Here is a 24,724-nt window from a genome sequence, read left to right on the forward strand (position 1 = left end):
GGCCTGGATCGAGTACGCTCACAACAGCCAAGTATCCTCTGCCACCGGCCTCTCCCCCTTTGAAGCGTGTCTGGGCTACCAGCCCCCGTTGTTCCCACTTGTGGAGGGAGAGGTCGGGGTACCCTCGGTCCAGGCCCACCTGCGGAGGTGCCGCCGGGTGTGGCGGGCCCGCCCGCTCTGCCCTGTTGCAGGCCTCGGACGAGGGCAAGGCCCATGCAGATCGCCGGCGTTCCCCGGCCCCTACATACCAACCAGGGCAGGAGGTGTGGCTATCCACCAAAGATATCCCGCTCCAGGTGACATCCCACAAACTCAAGGACCGCTTCATCGGGCCGTTCCCCATCGCCAAGATCCTCAGTCCGGCCGCAGTGAAGCTAACACTCCCGGCTTCACTGCGGATCCATCCGGTTTTTCATGTTTCCAAACTCAAGCCATACCACACCTCGCCGCTCTGCACCCCCAGACCCGACCCACCTCCTGCCCGGATCATCGACGGGGAGCCGGCATGGACTGTTCGTCGGCTCCTGGACGTCCGTCGGATGGGTCGGGGTTTTCAGTACTTGGTGGACTGGGAGGGTTACGGACCCGAAGAACGCTCCTGGGTGAAGAGGAGCTTCATCCTGGACCCGGCCCTTCTGGTCGATTTCTACCACCGACACCCGGACAAGCCTGGTCGGGCGCCAGGAGGCGCCCGTTGAGGGGGGGGTCCTGTTGTGTGGGCCGCTGAAGAGGAGGTACTGCTGGCTCACCACCACCGGATGGCGCCCTGCTTGGAGTGCGGGCTTCAAGCACAAGAGGGCGCCAGAACCACTGGGAGTGACAACCGTCAATCATCCTCAACACCAGCTGTCACTCATTCATCTCATCATCATCATCACCATAAAGGCTGGGCGGCGACTCCACCTCCTCGCCGAGAATCTCCTACGATTTAAGGTAAACCTCTTGCATGTAATTATTGCGAATAATAATCTGATCTGTTTTGCAGCTGTTTTTCCTGGTGATATCCCTTATCTGGAATTTTTGGTGTTTTGGTGTGACTGCGACGACTTCGCCTCACATCCCAAAAACCAATAAGCGGTAAACCGGAGCTGCACGTGTGTATGATTGGAGGTGGAGGTTCTCCCTCCAAGGAAGAATAATTAATCAAGGTTGTTGGGTGTGAGGATTCACACTCACCACCTTCTGTTTCTGTCTGCCAGCAGTACCAGAGCCGACAACGGAGGACAGAGACCACCTGGGGACTCAGGGCTTGGCGGCTTCGGTGTTCTTCAGGCCGTTGGTGGTAGAAGCGGTGTGGGTCCCGGCTCTTCGTTCATCCGAGGTCTCCTATCTTCGAGCCTGCCCGCAGTCCTCTTGTGTATGATTGGCAGTACCCTTGTTTATATTACGTTGTGTTCTTGTGCAACATTAAATTGTTACTCCTTCCCTTATCCATTGTCCGTTCATTAGCGCCCCCTGTTGTGGGTCCGTGTTACGACACCTTCCCAACACGTTGTGAGAGAACAGAGAAGTTTCAGAAGAAGTCGGTTTCAGCATTTTATCCGGATATTCCACTGTTAAAGGAGATTTTTTTAATGAAAGACGTGCGGACGGGTCCGCGCGTCGGGACGCAGCCTTCGGGACGCAGCCGCCGCGACGCTCCGCCACAGGAAAAACACCTCTGTTGAAAGCCTTAAGGACAAGTTGGAACATGTCCTGCCTGTTAAACAATTTATCATATACTCACTCCACTGAAAGCCATCAAAAGCCGCCTGGATTTTACAAATGGTTATCAACACGGAGGTGTTTTTCCTGTGCCGCCGCATCGCGTCGGCTGCGTCCCGACGCGTGGATCCGTCCGCACGTCTTTCATTAAAAAAATCTCCTTTAACAGTGGAATATCCGGATAAAATGCTGAAACCGACTTCTTCTGAAACTTCTCTGTTCTCTCACGACGTCCTGGATCAATAGAGCCTGAAATGTGGAGGTTTTCAGCTTGAACAGGCCGACGACGGCGGCTGAGAGCGCTGAGCGACGTCTCACACCGTGGGAAGTCCTTAAAGCGACAGAATCACCTCAAAATCTCTCATCAGCCGTTAAAATTTTCACTGAAAACCAGCTTAATTTTTCAAACCGTGTCCACTTCGATGTGTCTCACAGGTTTAGAAAAATTTTGATCAAACAACGCGCCAGTCTCTCAGCAACTTCTCAGACAAAGGAATTCCGACGAGGGGCTGGACGACTCCTCCCACAAGGAGTGCTCACAGGCGAATGACGTCACCGACAGGCGTGGAAAAACTCACGCATGCGCACGAGGGTTCAAGCATGTCTGACGTAAAAACATATGAATGAAATCCATATAGTTTTTGAAAAAAATAAAAAGGACCGTTACTTTATTGACAGCCCTCGTATATTCAATTGAATACACCACAAAGACAAGATATTTAATGTTCAAACTGATAAACTTTATTGTTTGTCTGCAAATATTTGCTCATTTTGAAATGGATGCTTGCAACACGTTTTAAAAAAGTTGGGACAATGGCAACAAAAGACTGGGAAAGTTGATGAATGCTCAAAGAACACCCAGTTGGAAACAGGTTAAGTGTCATGATTGGGTATAAAAGGAGCATCTCTAAAAGGCTCAGCTGTTCACAAGCAAAGATGGGGCAAGGATCACGACTTTGTGAACAACTGCGTGACAAAATAGTCCATCAGTTTAAGAACAATGTTTCTCAATGTTTAATTGAAAGGAATTTAGGGATTCCATCACTACAGTCCATAATATAATCAAAAGATTCAGAGAATCTGGAGAACTTTCTACACATAAGTGGCAAAGCCGAAAACCATCATTGAATGCCCGTGACCTTTGATCCCTCAGGCGACACTGCATTAAAAACCGACATCATTTGTTGGGAAAGTGTAAGTACACGGACCCACAACAGGGGGCGCAAATGAACGGACAATAGTATAGGTCAAATAACAACACTTTACTGTTGCGAACGTGCACAACAAACACAACAGATTCCACAATAGATCAAAGGTCAAATTACAAGGTGTCGTGTGGGCAGGCTCGAAGATAGGAGACGCCTGTCCAAAGCAGAACCGGAACCACACGATTTCCTCCGCCACCAGACCCCGGGAATACTGGAGCCGCCAAGTCCCGAACTCCCAGGTGGCCACTGCCTCCGTACTGCTGGCGAGGAACAAAAACACAATTAAACGTGGGTGCGTCTGCACCCAGCAATCTGCACGGCAGGGAAGCTACCTCCACCTCTCGTTGGAGAAAAAGTCTGTTATCACTCACAAAAATCACAACAAAAAGGCTTTCTATCAAGCAGTCAGGCTGAGGATATTACCTTTCAGGTAGAACGATATCTCGGCAAAGAGGTGGAGATGACGTCTTGCTGATATACCGATGCAGATCAGATGAGTGGTGACAGCTGTCACAGGTGATGAGTGTCAGCTGTCACCCCGGCTGCTCCTGTGAGGCGGCAGCGCCCTCTGGTGCCTGGAGCCCGCACTCCAGGCAGGGTGCCCTCTGGTGGTGGTGGGCCAGCAGTACCTCCTCTTCAGCAGCCCACACAACATCATTGTGTAAAGGATCTTACCGTGTGGGCTCAGGAACACTTTAGAAAACAATTGTCAGTTAACACAGTTCATCACTACATCTACAAGTGCAAGTTAAAACTCTACCATGCATACCAAGCGTAGGCCATACATCAACAACATCCAGCAACGCCGCCGCCTTCTCTGCTCCCGAGCTCATTTGAAATGGACAGATGCAAAGTGGAAAAGTGTGCTGTGGTCTGATGAGTCCACGCTTGAAATTATTTTTGGAAATCATGGACGTTGTGTCCTCCGGACAAAAGAGGAAAAAGACCATCCAGATTGTTACCAGCGCAAAGTTCAAAAGCCAGTATCTGTGATTGTATGGGGGTGTGTTAGTGCCCATGGCATGGGAAACTTACACATCTGTGATGGCACCATCAGTGCTGAAAGGTACATCCAGGTGTTGGAGTAACACATGCTGCCATCCAAGCAACATCTCTTTCAGGGACGTCCCTTTTTATTTCAGCAAGACAATGCCAAGCTGCATTCTGCATGTGTTACAACAGCGTGGCTTCATAGTAAAAGAGTGCGGGTACTAGACTGGCCTGTCTGCAGTCCAGACCTGTCACCCAATGAAAATGTGTGGCGCATTATGAAGCGCAAAATACGACAACGGAGACCCCAGACTGTTGAACAACTGAAGTCGTACATCAAGCAAGAATGGGAAAGAATTCCACCTACAAAGCTTCAACAATTAGTATCTTCAGTTCCCAAATGCTTATTGAGTGTTGTTAGAAGGAAACGTGATGTAGCACAGTGGTAAACATACCACTGTCCCAACCTTTTTGAAATGTGTTGCAGGCATCCATTTCAAAATGAGCATATATTTGCACAAAAACAATAAAGATTATCAGTTTGAACATTAAATACCTTGTCTTTGTGGTGTATTCAGTTGAATATAGGTTGAAGAGGATTTGCACATTATTGTATTCTGTTTTTATTTCCATTTTACACAATGTCCCACCTTCACTGGAATTGGGGTTGTACAAGAGAATACATCAATTTTAATTACATCAAGACTTGAACCATATTTTGTTCCAGTATAAAAGTCAAATGTCACTGTTTTAAACCAAGAAAAACTGACCAACATGCTCTCAGAATGCACCAAATTGCACAATTTTTTCCAAATTTCCAAGGGGGAGCATGCTCCCGGATCCCTCGAGGAGATTTCACGCCTGCAGCAATCATGCTGTGTGGCTTCACTCACAGAACATGTTCCGGCCAAAAATTTTCAGTTGCTTGCAGCAATGTGGTGTGGACTTTATATATTTAATCTGGGAAATTATGCCACAAGTGGGTGAGTGCCTTGTTTGTTTTTTCCCCCTGCTTTTGTTTTTTGTTCTCTGCAGTGGAGCTGGTAGGCTTTATTATTATTTTACTTTGATGGAGCCTATTGGATCTTGGATCTTGATGTCTGCGGAGCACCACACTGTTTTAACATGCATGCAGACCTCTCCACTGTTTTTCAGGCTTTCTGATCACACAGATGTATTTTTTTAGATTTTTCACAGTTATATCAATGACACTTATAAGTGTGCACAATGCTGAGCCTCTCAGAGAGTGTTTTTAACAGGCTACGTTAAATGCTGCTTTTACCATGAATGCATCAAAATGAACAGTCATCATAACACGACATCACACTTATGTGAACTTTGGAATTAATCTGTGGCTTCGTTCTTAACATTAGCAGCTACCTTCCATGCAAGCGTGCGCTGGGACCTCTCTAAAAGCTACATCACTGCTGTCAGATAGACACAAGTCCTTAAGGGTACTTTGTTGTGAATACTTTGAAACCGGTCACAGAAGTGCACAAAGTAATCCTGGTGTATGGTGGATTGTCACTAACAGCCCAAATCTAAATTCGTAGGATTTAAGTGCATATGTCCTTTAAGACAACTTACCACACAGAGGAATACAAAAGTCTGGTGAGGATGGAGTGAAGAGCTGGGGTACTGTGAGGAGTGACTAATTCCAGGTGTTGCAGCTGCCACAGGTGTGTCCTATAATCAGCAACACTCACAAAACAAGGAGGGAAGGAAGAAAGAACACAGCCACAGAGCCCAATCACAACACTCTGGTCCAAGAAATAGCTGTGCTCCAGATTACAAATGCAAATGTAATACTTGAAATCAACTTTAGACCTTATATCTGTTTACTTTTAAATGAAATGGGGAATAATGCACACCGCAGGCCATGAAACAACTGAGCTGTCCATTTAGTTTGGACACTGAAAATGTGGAAGCACACAAAGTGCTGTAGATCATGCCCTCGTCACCAGATTTGTAGGAAAACACCATCAAATTAACCTGAAAACTCTGTACTATGAGTTAACTTTCATGTAACATCCTCTTACAGCAGCTGCATTCTCTGTTACACAGGGAGGTTCAGTCCTTCATAGGCTGTCTGTTTATTTATCTGCCCTCATCTGATATTGTAATTGTTAAAACATTATGAATTGAGCAGTAGCATTAAAGGTGCCATGTGACACATTTTGATGTTTGACAGTTTTGTTTTACCAAATACCCCCTTCCACTATATATAGAACGTACTGCAATCCCTTTATTCTTGTTTTTTTCAGGTGCGTCAAACATGGTAACTGGGGAAACAAAGAGTTTCTTCAGCTTCGCAAAATCTGTGAGTCACAGATGCAGTCTGTCATCAGTCAGCATGTGTAGGAAACATGACCCTGTGATGACCCATTCAGCATCATTTTTAAATCAAGTGCAAGTAAGTCACTCAGGATAAATTTGTTTGTTTTTTCCTTTCTCCAGTGGTGGCAGGTTGAGAAGGTGAACCCTATTAAACTGTATGAGGAGAACAAAGTCATAGCAGGATTCTCTCTCCTCAACCTCCTCTTCAAACAGGGGAGAGGCAGCCTGGTGAAACTGGTCATGGACAAACTCCTGTCACTCTATAAGCAAAAGAAGATTAAACCAGTAGTGGACTCCCTGTGGGCGCTGGAGGAGGTAAGACAATGAGGAGTGAGATGACTTTACTGGGCAACTGTTGAGAAGATATGATGGAAACAGTGCACAAAATAATCTCTTGTTTAACACAGTTATTTCTGTGGGACACAGTGCCATCTGTACTTGGACATTATTCCACAGACTGTGGGTAGGATGCCGCGTCATGTATTATTTTGCACCCACACAAAACTCAGTATGCACTTACCTACATTTTGCAACTGCTCCTGTGCTGGATACAATTTTTTTATGAAGCTTATTTCACCCAGACCTGACTTGGAGTCTGTTGTTAATGTGGATTATTATGTAAAAGCATTTTTAGTCAGGCTTAAATTCCCACAGAGCACAGATTACATTGTTTTGCAAGCACTGATGATTTTGGAGAAGCACACAGTTGAGCAGATGTATCATCAGTCATTCCTATCTTAAAGGAACATTATTTTTTAAAATAACCATGGCAGCTGAGCTGAATTCATGTAATTTTGACAGTTTATTCTTCTGGATATGTGTTGATCACACGACAATTTGCTGCAAGGATACACTGCTGTGTCTATATCATAATTAGATTAGATTAGTTTAGATAGAACTTTGTTGATCCCTTGGGAAGAGTCCCTCAGGAACTTGCAAAATCGCAAGGTGTTCAAATACTTAGTTTCCTCACTATATATATATGTATATATATATATATATATATATATATATATATACACACACACACACTCACATCTGTTACGGATGTTTCTACACACACATGCCACGTTTGTCTTTTGCAGCAGGTATTTAGATTTTTATACTCACTACTGTAGAGTCAGAAAAGTAAAACCGTAACTCTGTCTTTATGGTTTTATTAAAACTAAGTACCTGCATAATCTACATGTAGTATGCCATGAGATTTGAAGTTGCAACAAGTTTTAAATTGTTTAACTATTCAGTATTTGTTGTGTGGGCCGCCAGAAGAGGAGGTACTGCTGGCCCACCACCAGAGGGCGCCCTGCCTGAAGTGCGGGCTTCAGGCACGAGAGGGCGCTGCCGCCTCAGGAACAAGCCATGGTGACAGCTGTCACCCATCATCCATGACAGCTGTCACTGATCATCCAATCCACATCTGGAATAAAAGCAGGAAGACACCTCCACCACATTGCCGAGATATCATCTTCTACCAGAGGTAATATCCTCAGCCTTTTGTGGTATTTTCTAAATCTGTTTATTGTGAGTGTTTGCAGGAGTACCGGTCCTTAGTTTTTGGAGGCTGTGCAAGACGGCACTTTTTTTTCCTCTGAGGGATCGCTGCAACATATTGAGTGAGAGGTGGAGGTGGAATTCCCACCAGGTTTGTTACTGGGTGTTCACACACCCACCCTTGACTGTCTTTGCTTTCTGCCAGCAGTACCAGATCCGACACGCCGTGACGGTGGCCACCTGGGGACTTCGGGACTTGGCGGCTCCAGTATTCCTCGGGTTCGGTGGCAGTGGAAATCGTGTGGTTCCGGTTCGTTTCCAGACGGGCGTCTCCTATTGTCAAGCCTGCCCACACGACACCTTTATTGATTGACTTGTGCACATTCTGTAATCTGCTGTGTTTGGTTGTGTCATTCACAACAGTAAAGTGTTATAATTTGACTCCTTCCATTGTCCGTTCATTTACGCCCCCTGTTGTGGGTCCGTGTCACTACACTTTCCCAACAGTATTTTCATCATTCAAACACAACAACCTGTAAAGGCAAGTGCAATCTTTGGAAATTGTTTCGCACCCTACAATACATACATAGGTACATATACAACAAAATGTATAACATGAACAGAAACATGAAAGAAGGCTCTGATAGCAAGTCACCCTTAACTTCAGAGTTACAGTCAGAGAGAGCATCTGTTGATTGAAATTTCTTTTTGGATTTTAATTTTTCATGGGAAGCTTCTCCTGTATTGTTTTCATCAAACTTTGGCACAATACTTCAGCTATTCACTGAACCAACTACCCATTAAAAATCTCATTACAGGGAAGATTTGGTGTGCAATGGGGCCAACCTCATTTGTTTGTATGCATGAACAATTATGTGAGTGTTGGTTTGCATACTGACCAAAGAAACTTTTTGCTTGGAATGAGAAGTTAGAGAATGTACATCACTGTGTTTATGGTGGCTTATTTTACCAAGCGTAACGCTATTTAGCAAAGCACAATAGCAAAGTCTTATAGCAATTATTAGAGATTGAACACAAAATAGTAGACGCATTAGCCACATTGTTAGTGGGTCTTCTTGATCTATTTTTGAAAAGTGAATGTCTATTCAACAGTAGTTTCCTCACAGAGAGTTACAGTCTTTGTCTTTGCCTTTGTTTGGACTGTAATGACACAGGAAGATCTGACATGCTGAATAATCTTTTGTGATGTGTGAACCTTTGACCACATAATTGTAAAATTGAATCAGGTACTTGAGTGAATAGCATCAGTGCTTTATTGTTAGCTGTTTGACATTGCCATTTATTAAATTTGGTGTTTTCAAACTTTAAGATCTACAATAATAGCATGTTTCTCAGGAATAAAACATACATATATTTTGAGTCGTAACTTTAAGAACTTTGAGCCCCTCTCACACATGCGACGTGTGGCTTTTAGACACCGATCTCACCATTTTCCGACACAAACACGCCACTTCTTACGACAAACATCACACAACGCCACATGGAGCTGGCACTTGGTAAGTTGTAGCAATTGTTTTGTGCATGTTCAACACACTCGTCACTCAGATTAATTTGTTGCGCCGTCACCCCTTACATGCTATTAACTGTACTGAACATCTACTGAACATCATCGACAGGTGGTGGCCACAGACTGCGCACATGCAGCAGTCACATGTTGGCAGTTGGCGGTATTGGCATTGAGTGCAAGCATAGTGCACCAGTGGTTACAGCTAACACACCACGCACATGCCTTCTATGTAAGAGGGGCTTTTGTTGTATTAAAATATTGTAAGCAACCAAGCGTCTGGGTGCTCAGTTGCATCATATAAAAAAAATCCCTTTAAAAAAAAGCTGTAAAAGGAAATACATAGGTATCAATGGGGCACAGGCAGCAGAGCTTTAAATGGACCTAAATTGAAGTTTTCTAAACTATATAATTGCATAGTGCACGGGTTCACAAAGTAGAGGTATGGCCGGGGGCTAGCAAGGCAAATTAATTTGGTGTATTTATTGTCTTTCATATATCATCATCACGTTCATTCTCACGTTAACTAAAGCCCAGTTATCCTTCACACATTAGGACCCCTCCACACATAGTGTGAAGTTTGGACTAAGTGCACACTTATGTCGCAGGAGTCGTGTACAAACTGTGTAATGTCGTCCCTGCGTCCAGCACCTCGTACACCTGTTGCTACAACTATTTGTGCACACAAGCGCCTGAAAGACAAAGTCCGCTGTGCAAACCCATCGCATCCTCTCACGGCAGGTGCCGGCCAAATTCCAGGTGGCACGCACAAATATCTAAAACCACTTGCATGGCAGAATGTGTGCCCAGTCGCACTCTTCACACAACAACAGACTGCAGACGACCACTGTAGTGCTGCTGTGAAATTTGTCTAAGTTCCCCACGAGTGTGATTTTGCAAACACAACTGACAGATGGGTGTGTGCGCTCCAGACGTGGCTTCCAACAAAAGCAGCTGTGGTGATCTGTCATTCTGGACATTCCAGCTGGACAACACATGCTGTGTTTGGACAGTCATGGACTAACAACTGTCCACTGTGTGGCGCGTGTGTCTGCTTGCTGTATTTATGTGGACATAAATAAAAACATACCTCGCCACAACTGTCATTGTGTGTTCCTGCCCAAAAGACACCGCCGTGTGCAAAAACTCTCACACCGCGTTTGTGCACGCCTGCCTGTCGGTGGGATGTTTTGTGCGCTATTTTCGAACTGTTTCACGCTGTTTTGCTGTTTTCATCCAAACACCGTCCAAATTTCGCACTATGTGTGAAGGGGTCATTAGGGACGTGACAGCTACTGTTGATGCTTGGTTTTTGGGGGGGGTGGGTGGGTTGTTTTTTTTGTTTTTGCTGTTGTGTTGATGCTGAGGCCTCCAGACAGCTAGCTATTACCATTTTATGATAAATATCTGTAATAAGGTTGCTTGTCATGTGGTTAATTCCCCAAAGGGATCATCTAACGTGTGTGCGCCGTATTTGCATTGAGTGAGAATTAGATGCTAACGGTCTTAGTGTTTGTAGCAGCCCTTAGTAGATTCATGACATTATGTTGATAATCCATGATTACTGAGGAAATAAGCAGGTCATAATTTTTAATGCCTACACCAAAGCTAAACCATTATCAGAAGTACCACTTGACAGATGTTTGCAGTTTTAAGATGATTAGATAGGTCAGAGTTCAAGGTCAAGCACAACATAGCCCCCCAAACCACATTTACCATAATTGTCTCACCTACCTCTGTGGCTAGAGATTTGATCAAAAACGCATTTTGATCATTAACCCCTTAACACCCATCGTGGCATATATGCTACAATCTCTGACTCAAATATGCAACTTACCAAACTGACCTGTATGCCTGTTGTCGCAAATTTGCAACATACCATCATTAATTATTATTATAACATAAAGTCATTACCAGAATACCCAATATTACTATCAAGTTTTTGTGCAAAAGTGAAATTATTAATCTCAACATTATTTACCATCTACTTAAAGGCAAAAACACACACAAAACATTTTTTTATATACAGCTATATAAATTCGGGCGTTAAGGGGTTAAATCATCAAATATTTGTGATTGATTGCTGTAAGTGACTTCATGATGAAGTCACAATCGTATGAAGTCATACACAGAAGAAAAACACCTTATCTGACTACATATGTGTGGTCCCTCAAAGGTCACCGTGTGTATTGATAACAATAATTATTCATAATTCATAATATATATTGTCATAAATTCTGTATTCATAATATAAAGTATGCAGAGCATGCAGGGTATGCATCAGCCCTCTGATGCTTTTCATTTTATGTCCTTTGGACAGTCAGGACAATATTACAGTTATATTTAAGTGATGAAATATTGCTTTTTCTTTTTTGCTAGTCATATTGTTCATTGTTCATAATTCATATTATTTGATATTAGAATTCATTTTTATTTGTTGTTAGTATTTCATATTATTTATTTGTTGTTAGTAATTAATTTTGTTTGTACATTGTGTGTAATTCATGTTATTTGTTTGTTACTTGTAGTCCATATGATTTGTTGTTCGTCATTTGTGATGTTTATTTGTTGTTAGGAATTACATTTATTTATTTGTTAGTAATTCATATTATTTAATTTTGTTTGTAATTCATTCATTTGTTTGTTGTTAGTACATTGTTTCATGTTCTTTATTGTTTGTAATTCATGTGATATTTATTTGTTGATGGTAATTCAAGTTATTTGTTGTTAGCAATTTTATTTTTGTTGTTTGCAATTTATGTGGTTTGTTGTGAGCAGTTTGTTGTTAGTAATTCACATTATTTGTTGTTTGTAATTCATGTTTTTATTTGTTGTGAAATCATGTTATTTATTTGTTGTTAGCAATTCATTTCAATAATTTGTTGTTAGCAGTATTTTCAGCAGTTGTGGTGTGTATTTTGTTTGTTAGTTATTCATGTAATTTGTTGTTAGTAATTCATGTTATTTGTTTGTTGTTAGCATTTAATGTTATTTAATTGTTTTTAGCAATTGTGGTATGTATTTATTGTTAGTCATTCATATTTGTCTGTTGTTAGTAATTAATGTTATTTATTTGTTCTTAGAGCACTCTCCTTCCTGAGAGCCTAAATCTGTCAATCACATCTCCCCTGTAAATGCATCCTGTGGCCAGTGTGAGCACAGCTAACCAAAAGCTTCGATAGCTGGTAATCAGCTAAATGAAAAGTTATCTTTTTTAACGCTAAACCGATAAACTGTCTAAAAACGTATTGGAAAGCTACAGATAACCGATAACTTTCAATTTTGCCTCCCATTCACGCTCAGCTACTAAGAAGCGGATTTTGAGTTTAAACACTGCTAAAGCGTCCAATAGAACCAACGGTGATCACAAACCCAAACAGCAAATGAGCCAGCGCTTCTGTGTTTGTGCTCTGCCCCCTCCTGTAGGAAAGCATCATTTACCTTGACAGAATACAGTGGTCCAGTGATGAGGCAGAGGTCTTGAAATGGAAAGCAGGTTTGAATTATGGTTTTGCTTTATAAATAAAATTATTCCGGATAGAATAACTACATTAATGTAAACGCTTAAAATGTACAAAGTGATATATAACACATAATCTGTTAATTTTAAAATAATGCACTAATTTTGAAGATTTGAACATTAACACACCAAAGGGATTATGGGTAAACTAAGCCTCCGCTCATAGTTGATTCATTCATTCTATGTAAAAACCAACACAAGTGAATAAGTGTAACATGTTGGTGTTTACAAATAAATGTGCTTTTGTAAAATGTGTCTTTTTTCTCATTTGTATACAAAAAAAGAAAATTTTCAAGATCAAGCTAGACAGTGCCTAAGCGCACGTGATGACATCACAACTCTATCCGGTTAGCGAGACAAGGTTTCTTTCAGTAAGAACAACTATCAAAAAACTTTCTCGTGTGTGGTTGCTGGAATTGTGTGGCGATAGGAATTGCCGTTTGCTTGAATAATGATGTCAGCCGCGCAAAGAAATCAAATAATAGTTAAAACATGTTCGGTGCGGTCTCATAACTCATTGATCAGTCGCTCCGTGAGGCGTCATAACATCCGATCGGTTAGCGGCTTGGTGCGGTGTTATAAAAGATCAATCAGTCGCTCGTTGAGGCGTCATAACACCAAGCCTGGTTCACATGGCAAGATAATTAGGCCGATATCAGACCCAATCTTTCCGTTCTGACAATCTTAAGGACGCCCCGACAATCGTGATGATGCTAAATATAATCTTATCAGATATTCCTGCCATGTGTGGTGTGTTAAGAAGGGCATGAGGAGCTAAATGTGACATACAGCCAATCAGAAAGCAAGGTGCTTGACCTGGGAGGGTTCGTGTGTGAAATCTGTTTGTGCGTGTTGTTTTTACCGTGTGGCTGACACCACACACTGTACAGCTAAACCTGTCAGATGTATGATTTTTTGTTTTATCTCCACGTGTGTGGCCTCTCAGTTTTTGGAAACCTACAGATAATTTTAAAATCCTGTGGTCGACAACACTGTCATATAACTGGTCGCCAGTAGATGGCAGTGTTCTATGCATTTTGACGCCGGTTGTATCACACGGCCTGAATCACAATTTAACAGACTTTTTGGCTTTTGGAGAAGCAACCTGGGCTTCTTCTGGAATTTTTACATAAAACAAACACAATAACAACGTCTATAAACCCAGAGAATATATTCACAAGAGTTTTAGGCACAATATACAAAGAGTTTAATGCTGTTGTCCCTGTGGAGCCTGATCAGAGTGTCTCACATGCATTTCTTCTGTCGTGAATACCCATAATGCACTGGGTACAGCATGTCTACACTAAAACCTTCAAAATTAGTGCATTACTTTAAAACTAAAACATATATCTGATATTTTCACTTTACAAAACTTCAGACGTGACGTTAATTTAAATAACTTGTCTGCAATTAGTTTGGTTAAAATTTTAACCATAAGTTAAAACTGTATGCCTCTGGATGACTTGGGTGCTATTGCCAGCATATTAGTATGGGGTCAAAAGAAATGAGCTTTTTTCTTGTCTATGACCAGTTTTTCTTTGCCTGCAGAGGATAGAGCAGTTTCTTCTAGAACCAGCTCGTCTCTGTTTGTAAAGGATAGAACTGTGCATCTACTACAAAAAGCTATGTCTGCAAAAATGTTAGCAGTCTAAAAATTATCTGACCAAAATTTATTGGAAGATAATTGGTCTGATGATTCTTTTCAAAGTTATCTGAAAAGCTAATCCGATAATGAAAACATTATTTTCGATGATTAGCGGAACTGTGGGTCTTGCAGTCAAAGCAGAAATAAAACAGTACACGTCTTCGCTGACTATAAACCTCCACAGCTCATTTGTAGAGTCGGTTAAGGGCTCAGTGTGATGTCAGCACAGCCAAGTAGAGTGAGTCAGCACTTAAATTTAACCTTTCTTATTTAGCATACATGGATTAGAGCAGTTCTGGCAAGGCTGAGCTTGTGGTAATTACCAATCTTTTGGCCCTGATGGTCAGATAGGTGACTATATTCCTGTTTTTATACAACCTAGCAGTGTACAGGAGCATCAACGCTCTGTCCCAGCCTCTGTCCATCATAAATGAAATGATGGACTGATGTATTTGTTTAATGTGCAATAAACACATTTTAAATACATCTACACTGTTGTGTGGCCGCCAGAAGAGAGGGTACTGCTGGCCCACCACCAGAGGGTGCCCTGCCTGAAGTGCGGGCCTATCAGGCACGAGAGGGCGCTGCCGCCATGGACACAGCCAGGGGTGACAGCGGTCACTCATTATCTCATGACAGCTGTCCCCTCTACACTTCATCATACCACTCCATAAAAAACGGACGTCATCTCCACCTCGTTGCCGAGTATCATCGACCTGGAAGGTAATATTCTCAGCTTTAAAACTAACTGTGTCTTAGTCTGACTGCGTTTTACAGCTGTTTTCCTGTGGAGTGCCTTATCTGGGAGACTGGCATAATCGCGACGACTTCTCGCTCACACCCCAGCCAGATAAGTGTTTGAGACAGGAGCTGCATGAGTGTGTGTGAGAGGTGGAGGTGGACTCTCCACCATTGTTGCTACTGGGTGTGCACACACCCACATCTTATTGTTTCTGCTCCTCGCGAGCAGTACCAGATCCGACATTCGGACACGGTGGCCACCTGGGGACTCGGGACTTGGCGGCTCCAGTATTCTCCCGGTTCGGTGGCGGAGGAAATCATGTGGTTCCGGTTCTTCTCAGGACAGACGTCTTCTATCCTCGAGCCTGCCCACACGTCCACCTTGTGGATTGACTGTTTGCAAAATTCTGTATTCCTCTGTATTGTGGTTGTGCTCATTCACAACAGTAAAGTGTTCATATTCAACTCTTTCATTGTCCGTTCATTTACGCCCCCTGTTGTGGGTCCGTGTCACTACACTCTCCCAACATACACATTAAATTCGATCAAGATAGGATTAAAACTAGATTTCTATAGCCATCTCTCTCATTCACGCACACACACACACACACACATAATTATTTTTAAATATAAAACTACTGATAGTGTTAAATGTTTAAGCTACTGACTGACTGTCTAAGATGTGTGATTTTCCCAGAGTGGGTGTAACTTCAGCGCCTTGTAATCATTTTTAATGGCCCCTTCACACATAACATGAAGTTGGGCGAAAGAAGCAGGAACCGGCCAAAAAAAAAAACGAAATGGGAACCACAAAACATTCCATGTGAGGACAGCATGCTCACGCATGTGCCTCACGGTGGAGTGTTGTCAGGTCAGATCCTTCATGGCACGGTATGTGTTGTCCAGCTTGTGAGCCCACAGATCTCAACAGCAGCGGCTGGCACGGACACGCCCACCTGTTTGGTGCAAGTCACAGTGGAAGAACACATATCTGCCATCAACTCATAACGTGCCACAGCAATGCACATGTGTGGCTGAGCTCTCATGGCATGCTTACAGTGTTTTATTAGTAAGTATTTATTGTTCTTTGTTGTAATTTAACACGTTGTGTTCACCCTGTTAGTGTCAGCTGCGAGAGTGATTCTGAGCTGGACATGCCCCTGTATCTGCAGAGTGAAGCAAAGCCATCACACATGAATGAGCTCAGGCTGTTGTCCTCATTGCTTGTATTTTCATTTACCACTGTTTCTTTTAATCGAACACCTCGCTGTCACTGGCACGCTCACCTGACAAGGTATCATCTGATAGTGTCGGTGAGCCTTCGCTGACATGATCTGAGTGAGACGCCCCCTTGGGCTCACTGTCACTCAAAGCCCCACATTGCGACTGTGTGCTACGTGGCTGCTCGATGGCCACGGTGGCCATGGACCAGGCGTTTTTTATTTGTAATTCTGTAGTGCTGGCATGTGTGCACTGCTGCGTGGTGATCCCACCTCCAGAGCAGCATGCACTAATTTGACATGTTGGGCGTTCCATAGCTCTGACATGCCGGTCAGCTGTGTGCGTGAGCCTCTCACATGCATCACCTCACGTGAGCACACAGCTGAATGTATCTGAAATGATCATAATGTCCCATTTTGTGTAATGGGAGGGAATGTGATACATAACGTGCAATCATGGAAGTGACAGGCCATCCAGATGTGCACACTGTGCTGGACAGCGATCAAACTGCACTCTGGCCGCTGTTGGAGCATTTTCCACCTCAGCCACACCTCCACAGCATTGGATTGTGGTTTGGGGGGCACATATGACACACTGGCAGTGTTGCTGTGGGGGACCGCACATTCGCACGCCATTTTTATTTGTGTGGCGGTGGGGGGTTGAGGCTACTGCATTCATTTTAATTGTTGCTTGGGGGTAGGGGGGGGGACATGGCACACTCGTGGGGAAATGAGGAAATATGGGGCCGTTCACACATCCAGCTTGATAGTGGTCGCCTGCTCTCTACTCTCGTGCTGGGAGCAGGAATAGGCCCGCCTTTTCTAAGTGCCCTGCGAGTGGTGTTGGATGTTTGTGGGTGGAACCTGGATTCCACCCGATTCCAGCCGAGAGTGGGTCGAATGGCTACTCGCAAGGTGTTCGACAACTTTCAGCTGCTACTCAGGGTGCATGTGCATCCACTTTTTTCATCAAAATTTAACTCCAGACGCCCCGGTAAAGCATGTTCACATGAAAGGATGCCAGGCCAAATGTGGTCCACACTGTAAAACCTGACAAGTTGACTTTACTTTTAAAAAATGCTGCTGTCTGTAAAACATCATGCAACGCATTAAGAATCACAAAGTTTTGTACTTTTTTCAAATAACCCTTTGGATTTAGCAGCACAGATGTCTGGTGTGAATAGGATTTACAATATTGACAAGGAGTTTTAACAGTACCAAAGGATGAGGTGAAGGAAGAGCATTTCATGAACAAACGTCTGCAGAGCTAAAAATATATTTGCTGAATATGTATATGTGTATGTATTATGTGTTTGTATATGCGTCAAAGAGTTTGTTTTAATCCAGTTTAGACCAAGCTTGATGGGATGAGTGAGGATCAGTCAAAGAAAAAGTGATTTAATTTTTAGGTAAAATGGGTTTAAAAATCATGACAAGTATGAAAATTTGGGCACAGTGTTTGCTTTTGTAAACACAAAAACAACACATAAACACAAATACGAAGTTGTATATCACATGATCTTTAACCTTGAGTGAGTTTGAAGGTCAAACCCATTTAGATGGGTTACTTTGAGGAATTGGTTAGATACACCCCTGTAGTTACTATTACACTATATCACATTTCTGTTGGTCCCTTGACCTTTGACACTGAGTGACCTTGTAAGGTCAACTTCAGTTTTACAAGTGTTTAACTCAAGCCGTTTGGAGGCAATATGGATTTAACATGATGTAAGAGTTCTGTGTTTATCAAGAATAAAGTGGTTTCAGCAGAACTGATCAAATGGCAAGACCACACAGAACCGTATATTATGAAGTCACCGAATCACAGAAAAATCATTTGCGTGGCTGTGCATCAAGTGTGGGTGTTGCACACTCTGAGGATCCCATCTTCCTGTGTTGTAATGGTGTAAAGTGTTTTGGAACAGCATATTTTAATGTGTAAACAGCATGATTTATTATTGAAAATGATATAATTTCTTTATGAAATTTATTAACAGTTGATGATTGTTGTTGTGCTGTACCAGTGTAGCATCTTTTAATTATGTTAATTCTTATGTTTTTACCATCAGGTAAAAGAGGCCATGCAGAGAATCCATGACAGAGGAAATATAGGGAAACTCATTCTGGACGTTGAAAAGTCACCTACTCCTCTGGTAACAAACTATAACACACTGTAGCTTTAAATGTAGTGGATATGTTTAGTGAGTTCATATGTCACTCAAACCTCACTGTGCAGGATTTTTTAAAGCAGTTATTTCTATGCTTATCTCATCGTCAAATATAGAAAAACTGTCATCTGCTCACATGCAAATCCTGCACACACTGTAGCTGCCCATTAGCAGTGGAAACATTTCTGGAATTCTGCATTTCTGACTGTACTCCATGATGGCTTACATGCCCTTTTTGGTGCTGTTGTTGTTGTTGTTTGTGTGTGTGTGTGTGTGTGTGTGTGTGTGTGTGTGTGTGTGTGTGTGTGTGTGTGTGTGTGTGTGTGTGTGTGTGTGTGCGTGCGTGCGAGGGTTCTCAGTGTCCACCGTGATTGATTGATTGATTGAATTGATTAAAATCTTTATTTCGATTGAAGAAATTATGCACAGTGCAAATTCTGCATTTTGTATCTCCAGTTATATAGCTTCATGATGAAGTGGTACAGAGAAGGGTCTTCTTTCACTAAAACATAAAATCTAGGCTTGCATCTCAGATGTACTTTCTGGCAAATTGTAGGTGAACTTTCAGGTCTTCTTTTTAAGAAAATCCTCCTCTGCTCCACTTCATCATGAAGCTGTATAACTGGGGATATAAATCCAAACTTGCACTGTGCACAATTTCTCCAATCACAGCCACAGAACCCTAAAACCTTTTCTGGGTTTTCTGGGTGTCTTGGTGGCTTTCCTCACTGTTCTCCTTCTTTCACAGTCACTCAGTTTTTGAGAACTGTCTACTGCACACAGATTTACCATAGAGTGCCATATTGTTTGTATTTCTTCATAACTGATTTAAATGAAGTTCAAGACATATTCAGTGACTTGGAAATGTTCATGTATCTTTCTCCTGACATGTCTGAAGAAAACTGGCAATTAAACTGATTATAGGTATTATACCAAAGGGGCTGATTACTTATGCAACCCATCATCTTGACTTTTATATTTTAATTAATTTATGTCAGTTGTAGAGATTTGTTTTCAGTTTGAGTCAAAGGAAGATAATTGTAGAAAGTTTTATATCGAGAAGCCTGATTTACTTTTTGTATTTGAAACGCCATAAACAAATTAAAATGCATGAAATATCAAGGGGCTGAATACTTTTACAAACCACTGTATGTTTGATATGTGGTTTCCAGCTAATTTTGTCATCTATAATTATCCCCAAAAATTTATTTTCATGAACTCTCTCAATTTCTGCGTCCTCTACTTTTATCTTTACCTGTGTGTTCATTCTACAATTTCCAAATAACATTATTTTTGTCTTACCTAAATTTAATGATAGTCTATTACTGTCAAACCATATTTTTAATTTATTCATTTCTGTAGTTATTTCCTCATGCAGTTGTACTATGTTATCCCCAGAATGAAAAATATTAGTATCATCAGCAAACAGTGCAAAATGCAGTAGCTTAGAAACCTTATACATATCATTGATATACCAAATAAAGAGTTTTGGGCCCAATACTGACTCCTGGGGGACACCACAAACAATGTCCAGACATGATGAGGAACAATTACCCAACTTTCCAAACAGCTCTCTCCCACTTAAATAACTTTTGACCCAATCAAGCACATGTCCCCTGATGCCATTTCTTTCCAGTTTACTGATTAATATATAAGTGGTTGATTGTGGCAAATGCTTTCTTCAAGTCTACGAACACCCCTGCAGCATATTTCTTGGGGTCTGTAGCATTTGTGATTGGTTCTGTTGCTTCTGTTATTGCCGGTGTTGTTGATCTATTTGACCTAAATCCATACTGATTCTCTGCAAGTATGCTGAGTCCAATCTGTTGTTAAAAAGTTTTTCCAGTATTTTTGAAAATTGTGGTAATAATGAGAATGGTCTATAATTAGTGAAATGATGCTTGTTCCCAGTTTTGTATATTGGTATGACCCTGGCTATTTGGCTATTTTCATTTTATTTTGAAATGAACCAGTTTGAAATGAAACATTACATTTGGTAATGATTTAATGGTTTGGAAATGCCCTCAATTACCCTTTTCATTAGTGACATGTCAATATCATTACAATCTGTAGATTTTTTTATTCTTGCTTTTAATGCACAGTATAAATGATTGCTGGACTTATTTTACCACTAGATGGCCTGTGACAGCACAGAGACCAGTGAGGCGGGGGAGGAGGAAGAGGAGCCTGAGGGAGACGACAGTAAGGAACGTATGCCTTTCATCCATTAAAGCCAGTCCACACACAGCAACACGCCTGAAGAGGCCGCACAGAGGATCACCACGACACGCGCGCTCTAATGTGTTTGTATTTATTGTATGGATGTGTGTCTTTTTGGTGTGTTTGTGTCTGTTACCTATTATTTCTTAGTAAGGTGTTCACATAAATTTATGCATAAATGAAGCTTTAGTGCTATTTTTAAGAAACAGTATTATTAGTATTAGTTTATTATGAACTAATGTAATTCCAGCCAATAGTGGGAAATATTTTGTGTTGACGTTTTTCGACCGCTGTTTCGAATTTTAAGTGCAGTATTTGGTTGAATTAACACTGGATTGAGTGCACATGTAAACTTGCTGATTTGCTGTTCCTGATTTAAAATTACTGACCCTAAAAATGTTAGTGTCATATTGCAACAGGTATAATTCAAGTTCATATTCAAGCACTTGAAAAGTACAACATTACGTTGTGCCATGTCCTCAGTGATGGCGCTTTTAATAATGATGTGATTTTATTTATTTAAGAGTGATTTAATTTGGTGGTGTTTTTTACAGCCGGAAGAAGTACAGTAGTTGGTGAGTAGATATTTGTAAGTCATTTATTCTTCTGTGCCAACCTTTTATTATGATGGGATCACCAGTGCCTTTGAGCTACAAAAGCTTCACCACACACAGCGGTTTCATACTTGAAATGCATTTAGTATCGCTTCCTCTTATGATTCCAAAGATGAAAAAAAATAATAATAATTTTAACTGGAATATGAAAATGGATGTCTTTAGGCAAATTACTTAAAAATCATTTGGAGCCTGATTCATGACATGTAAAGTAACAGTCGTTTGTTTATGCGAGTAGTCTGACATTCTGCAGCTTAACACAAATTTATGTACAGGTGACAGAAATTCATATATTTCTCAACATTGAGCTAAAAACAGCAGTATTTCATAGACAAAAGAGTGAGTTAATATCTGTGAGACACTGCAAAACCATAAAATCTTACCAAGTATATATGTGTAATTTCCAGTCAACATAACTCGTTACACCTAATATAAAATACGAGGGCTGTCCGTAAAGTATAGGTCCTTTTTATTTTTTTCAAAAACTATATGGATTTCATTCATATGTTTTTACGTCAGACATGCTTGCACCCTCGTGCGCATGCGTGAGTTTTTCCATGCCTGACGGTGACGTCATTCGCCTGTGAGCACTCCTTGTGGGAGGAGTCGTCCAGCCCCTCGTCGGAATTCCTTTGTCTGAGAAGTTGCTGAGAGACTGGCGCTTTGTTTGATCAAAATTTTTTCTAAACCTGTGAGACACATCGAAGTGGACATGGTTCGAAAAATTAAGCTGGTTTTCAGTGAAAATTTTAACAGCTGATGAGAGATTTTGAGGTGATTCTGTCGCTTAAGGACTTTTCACGGTGCGAGACGTCGCTCAGCGCTCTCAGGCGGCGTCATCAGCCTGTTTCAAGCTTAAAACCTCCACATTTCAGGCTCTGTTGATCCAGGACATCGTGAGAGAACAGAGAAGTTTCAGAAGAAGTCGTTTCAGCATTTTATCCGGATATTCCACTGTTAAAGGAGATTTTTTTAATGAAAGACGTGCGGGCGGATTGCAGTGTCGGCTCGCAGCCGCCGCGACGCTCCGCCACAGGAAAAACACCTCTGTTGGAAGTCTTGAGGACAAGTTGGAACATCTCCAGCTGATAAACAATTTCTCATATACTCACTCCACTGAAAGCCATCAAAAGCCAACTGGATTTTAACAAATGGTTATCAACACGGAGGTGTTTTTCCTGTGCCGCCGACGAGGGGCTGGACGACTCCTCCCACAAGGAGTGCTCACAGGCGAATGACGTCACCGACAGGCGTGGAAAAACTCACGCATGCGCACGAGGGTTCAAGCATGTCTGACGTAAAAACATATGAATGAAATCCATATAGCTTTTGAAAAAAATAAAAAGGACCTATACTTTACGGACAGACCTCGTACAATAACTTCCATCCATCCATTTTCTATACTTGCTTACTCCAATTAAGGATCATGGGGGGGGGGGGCTATCCCAGCAGTCAGGGTGTGAGGTGGGTACAATCTGGACAGGACAGCAGTGTGTCACAAGGCCACATGTTGAACACACACCTACGTATAATTTAAAGTTTTCAATCCACCGAACCTACATGTCTTTGGATGTAGGAGGAAGCCAGAGCACTCGGAGCAAACCCACGCAAACAAAGGGAGAACATACAAACTCCACATAGGAAGGACCCAGGTGGGAATCAAACCCACAACCTTCTTGCTGTAAGGTAACAGCACCAACCCCTAAGCCACTGTGCTGCTAGGTATATGTAATAACGTAAGTAAAATTTCAGCAAGCTATAAAGCCTTGTTTTCATATTTAAAAAAAAATCCACAGATATGACTCAAAACAAGATGTTTTCAAGACTCATTTAACAAAATTTTCAGGCTATAGTTTCTAAAAACAAGGTGTGTGAACTTGCAACAAGCTGGAAAAAAAGCCAGTGGAACAAGTGAAATTTAATTTAAGAATTCTTGAAATAAGTCCTGAAATTAGCTGAGAAACATCTTTTTGAGTTATATTTTTACTCGTATATATGCAAGTTTTACATCTATTACAAGTAGCACAGCATCTTCAAAACTTTATGGTGAGTCAAAATGGTAAATGGACTGCATTTATATAGCGCTTTTCCATCTGCATCAGATACATAAAGCGCTTTACAAATAATGCCTCATATTCACCCCGTTGTGAGGGTGCTGCCATACAAGGTACTCACTACACAGTGGGAGCAACTTGGGGATTAAGGACCTTGCCCAAGGGCCCTTAGTGATTTTACAGTCAGGCTGGGATTTGAACCAAGGATCCTCTGGTCTCAAGCCCAACGCTTTAACCACAAGACATCACCTCCCCTGTTTCATCTCAGATACGGATTAAAACGATGTTTAAAGTCGCTTTCACTTAACAAGAACAAGACGTATTATCGTTAAACAAGTCATTATATCATTTACTGAAATTGACTTGTAAACTCTTTTTTTTTTACATTAAGTGTAGATTATATACGTTGACACAAAATGAGACAGTTATACTTGGCAAGATTTTTCATTTTTGCAGTGCAGATATGAGGAACCTGTGATAGGACAGACTGAGTCAGTAAATTGTGTCTGTGAGCAGTGTGAGGTTGTGAAATCTCTGATGTGCATTTTACTTGTTTGTGCCTCACAATTAAAGTGCCATACAACTCAAAATACATGGTATACTATTTTTAAAGTAAATTAGTTTCCTTTAATTAAAACTGAGAATCATTGTGTTTTAATGTAGGTCAGTGCACTTCCCGCTTTCCTCCAAATGCAGGAAAGGGTGGGAGACAAAAAAAATTATGTTTGCCATGACTGATCAAAATGCATTGTATTTATTTTCATCATTTCTTCTGGTTTGTGTATTTGGCCTTATGTAGGTCAGTCATCTCAATTATTTTAAACTTTGCTTGTATTATTGAAACAGAATATATATTACATTCAAGTATTTTCTCAGCAAATAAAGCAAATATTTTATTATAGTACAAAAATATGTTTGTGACAAACAAAATAAAGTATAAACTCAATAATAGCAAAGGTGGACAGGAGTAGATTTTTAATGATGATGAACTAAATTATTTTGAAATTAATTTCTGGAATTAGGAGGATGGGCGATATGTAGATACTTCAGAAATACATCTTTAGTTTTTATGCCTTTAATGATGCGTTTGTGTGTCTGTGTGCACGTGTGAGACACAGTCTACATATTTGTGTGCTCAGATTGCCTTGTAACACTACAATTGATGTTCTGCTTTTAGAATGCATACCTTCATCACGGCCACAATAGAAAATTGATTGGGGGGGGCATTGGACCTGGATGAATCTGCAAAATGATCCCAAACCAGTCCTGCAAAATATTTTATATACG

The 24,724-nt window shown here is 41.5% G+C and overlaps 1 protein-coding gene and 2 long non-coding RNA genes across 3 annotated transcripts in view; 2 read left to right on the top strand and 1 right to left on the bottom strand.

Annotated features, from left to right (window-relative positions):
* Positions 1-21,576, top strand: part of vat1l (vesicle amine transport 1-like) — a 63,964-nt gene extending 42,388 nt beyond the window's left edge. The window contains exons 6-9 of the mRNA XM_034190572.1: positions 6,167-6,222; positions 6,360-6,554; positions 18,451-18,534; positions 20,685-21,576. Coding sequence (XP_034046463.1) covers positions 6,167-6,222; positions 6,360-6,554; positions 18,451-18,534; positions 20,685-20,780 — 431 coding nt within the window. The 3' untranslated portion in view covers positions 20,781-21,576. The remainder of the gene's footprint in view (positions 1-6,166; positions 6,223-6,359; positions 6,555-18,450; positions 18,535-20,684) is intronic.
* LOC117528081 lies at positions 1,851-24,380 on the bottom strand. Its single transcript, XR_004565671.1, has 3 exons — positions 24,149-24,380; positions 6,623-6,630; positions 1,851-1,861 (listed from the first exon to the last, which is right to left on the bottom strand). It is a non-coding gene; the product is annotated as an uncharacterized LOC117528081 (long non-coding RNA).
* LOC117528075 overlaps positions 23,608-24,724 on the top strand; it is a 30,168-nt gene continuing 29,051 nt past the window's right edge. The window contains exon 1 of the long non-coding RNA XR_004565669.1: positions 23,608-24,160. This is a non-coding gene — a long non-coding RNA (uncharacterized LOC117528075). The remainder of the gene's footprint in view (positions 24,161-24,724) is intronic.

Source organism: Thalassophryne amazonica, chromosome 2, assembly GCF_902500255.1.
Source record: "Thalassophryne amazonica chromosome 2, fThaAma1.1, whole genome shotgun sequence".
NCBI lineage: Eukaryota > Metazoa > Chordata > Actinopteri > Batrachoidiformes > Batrachoididae > Thalassophryne > Thalassophryne amazonica.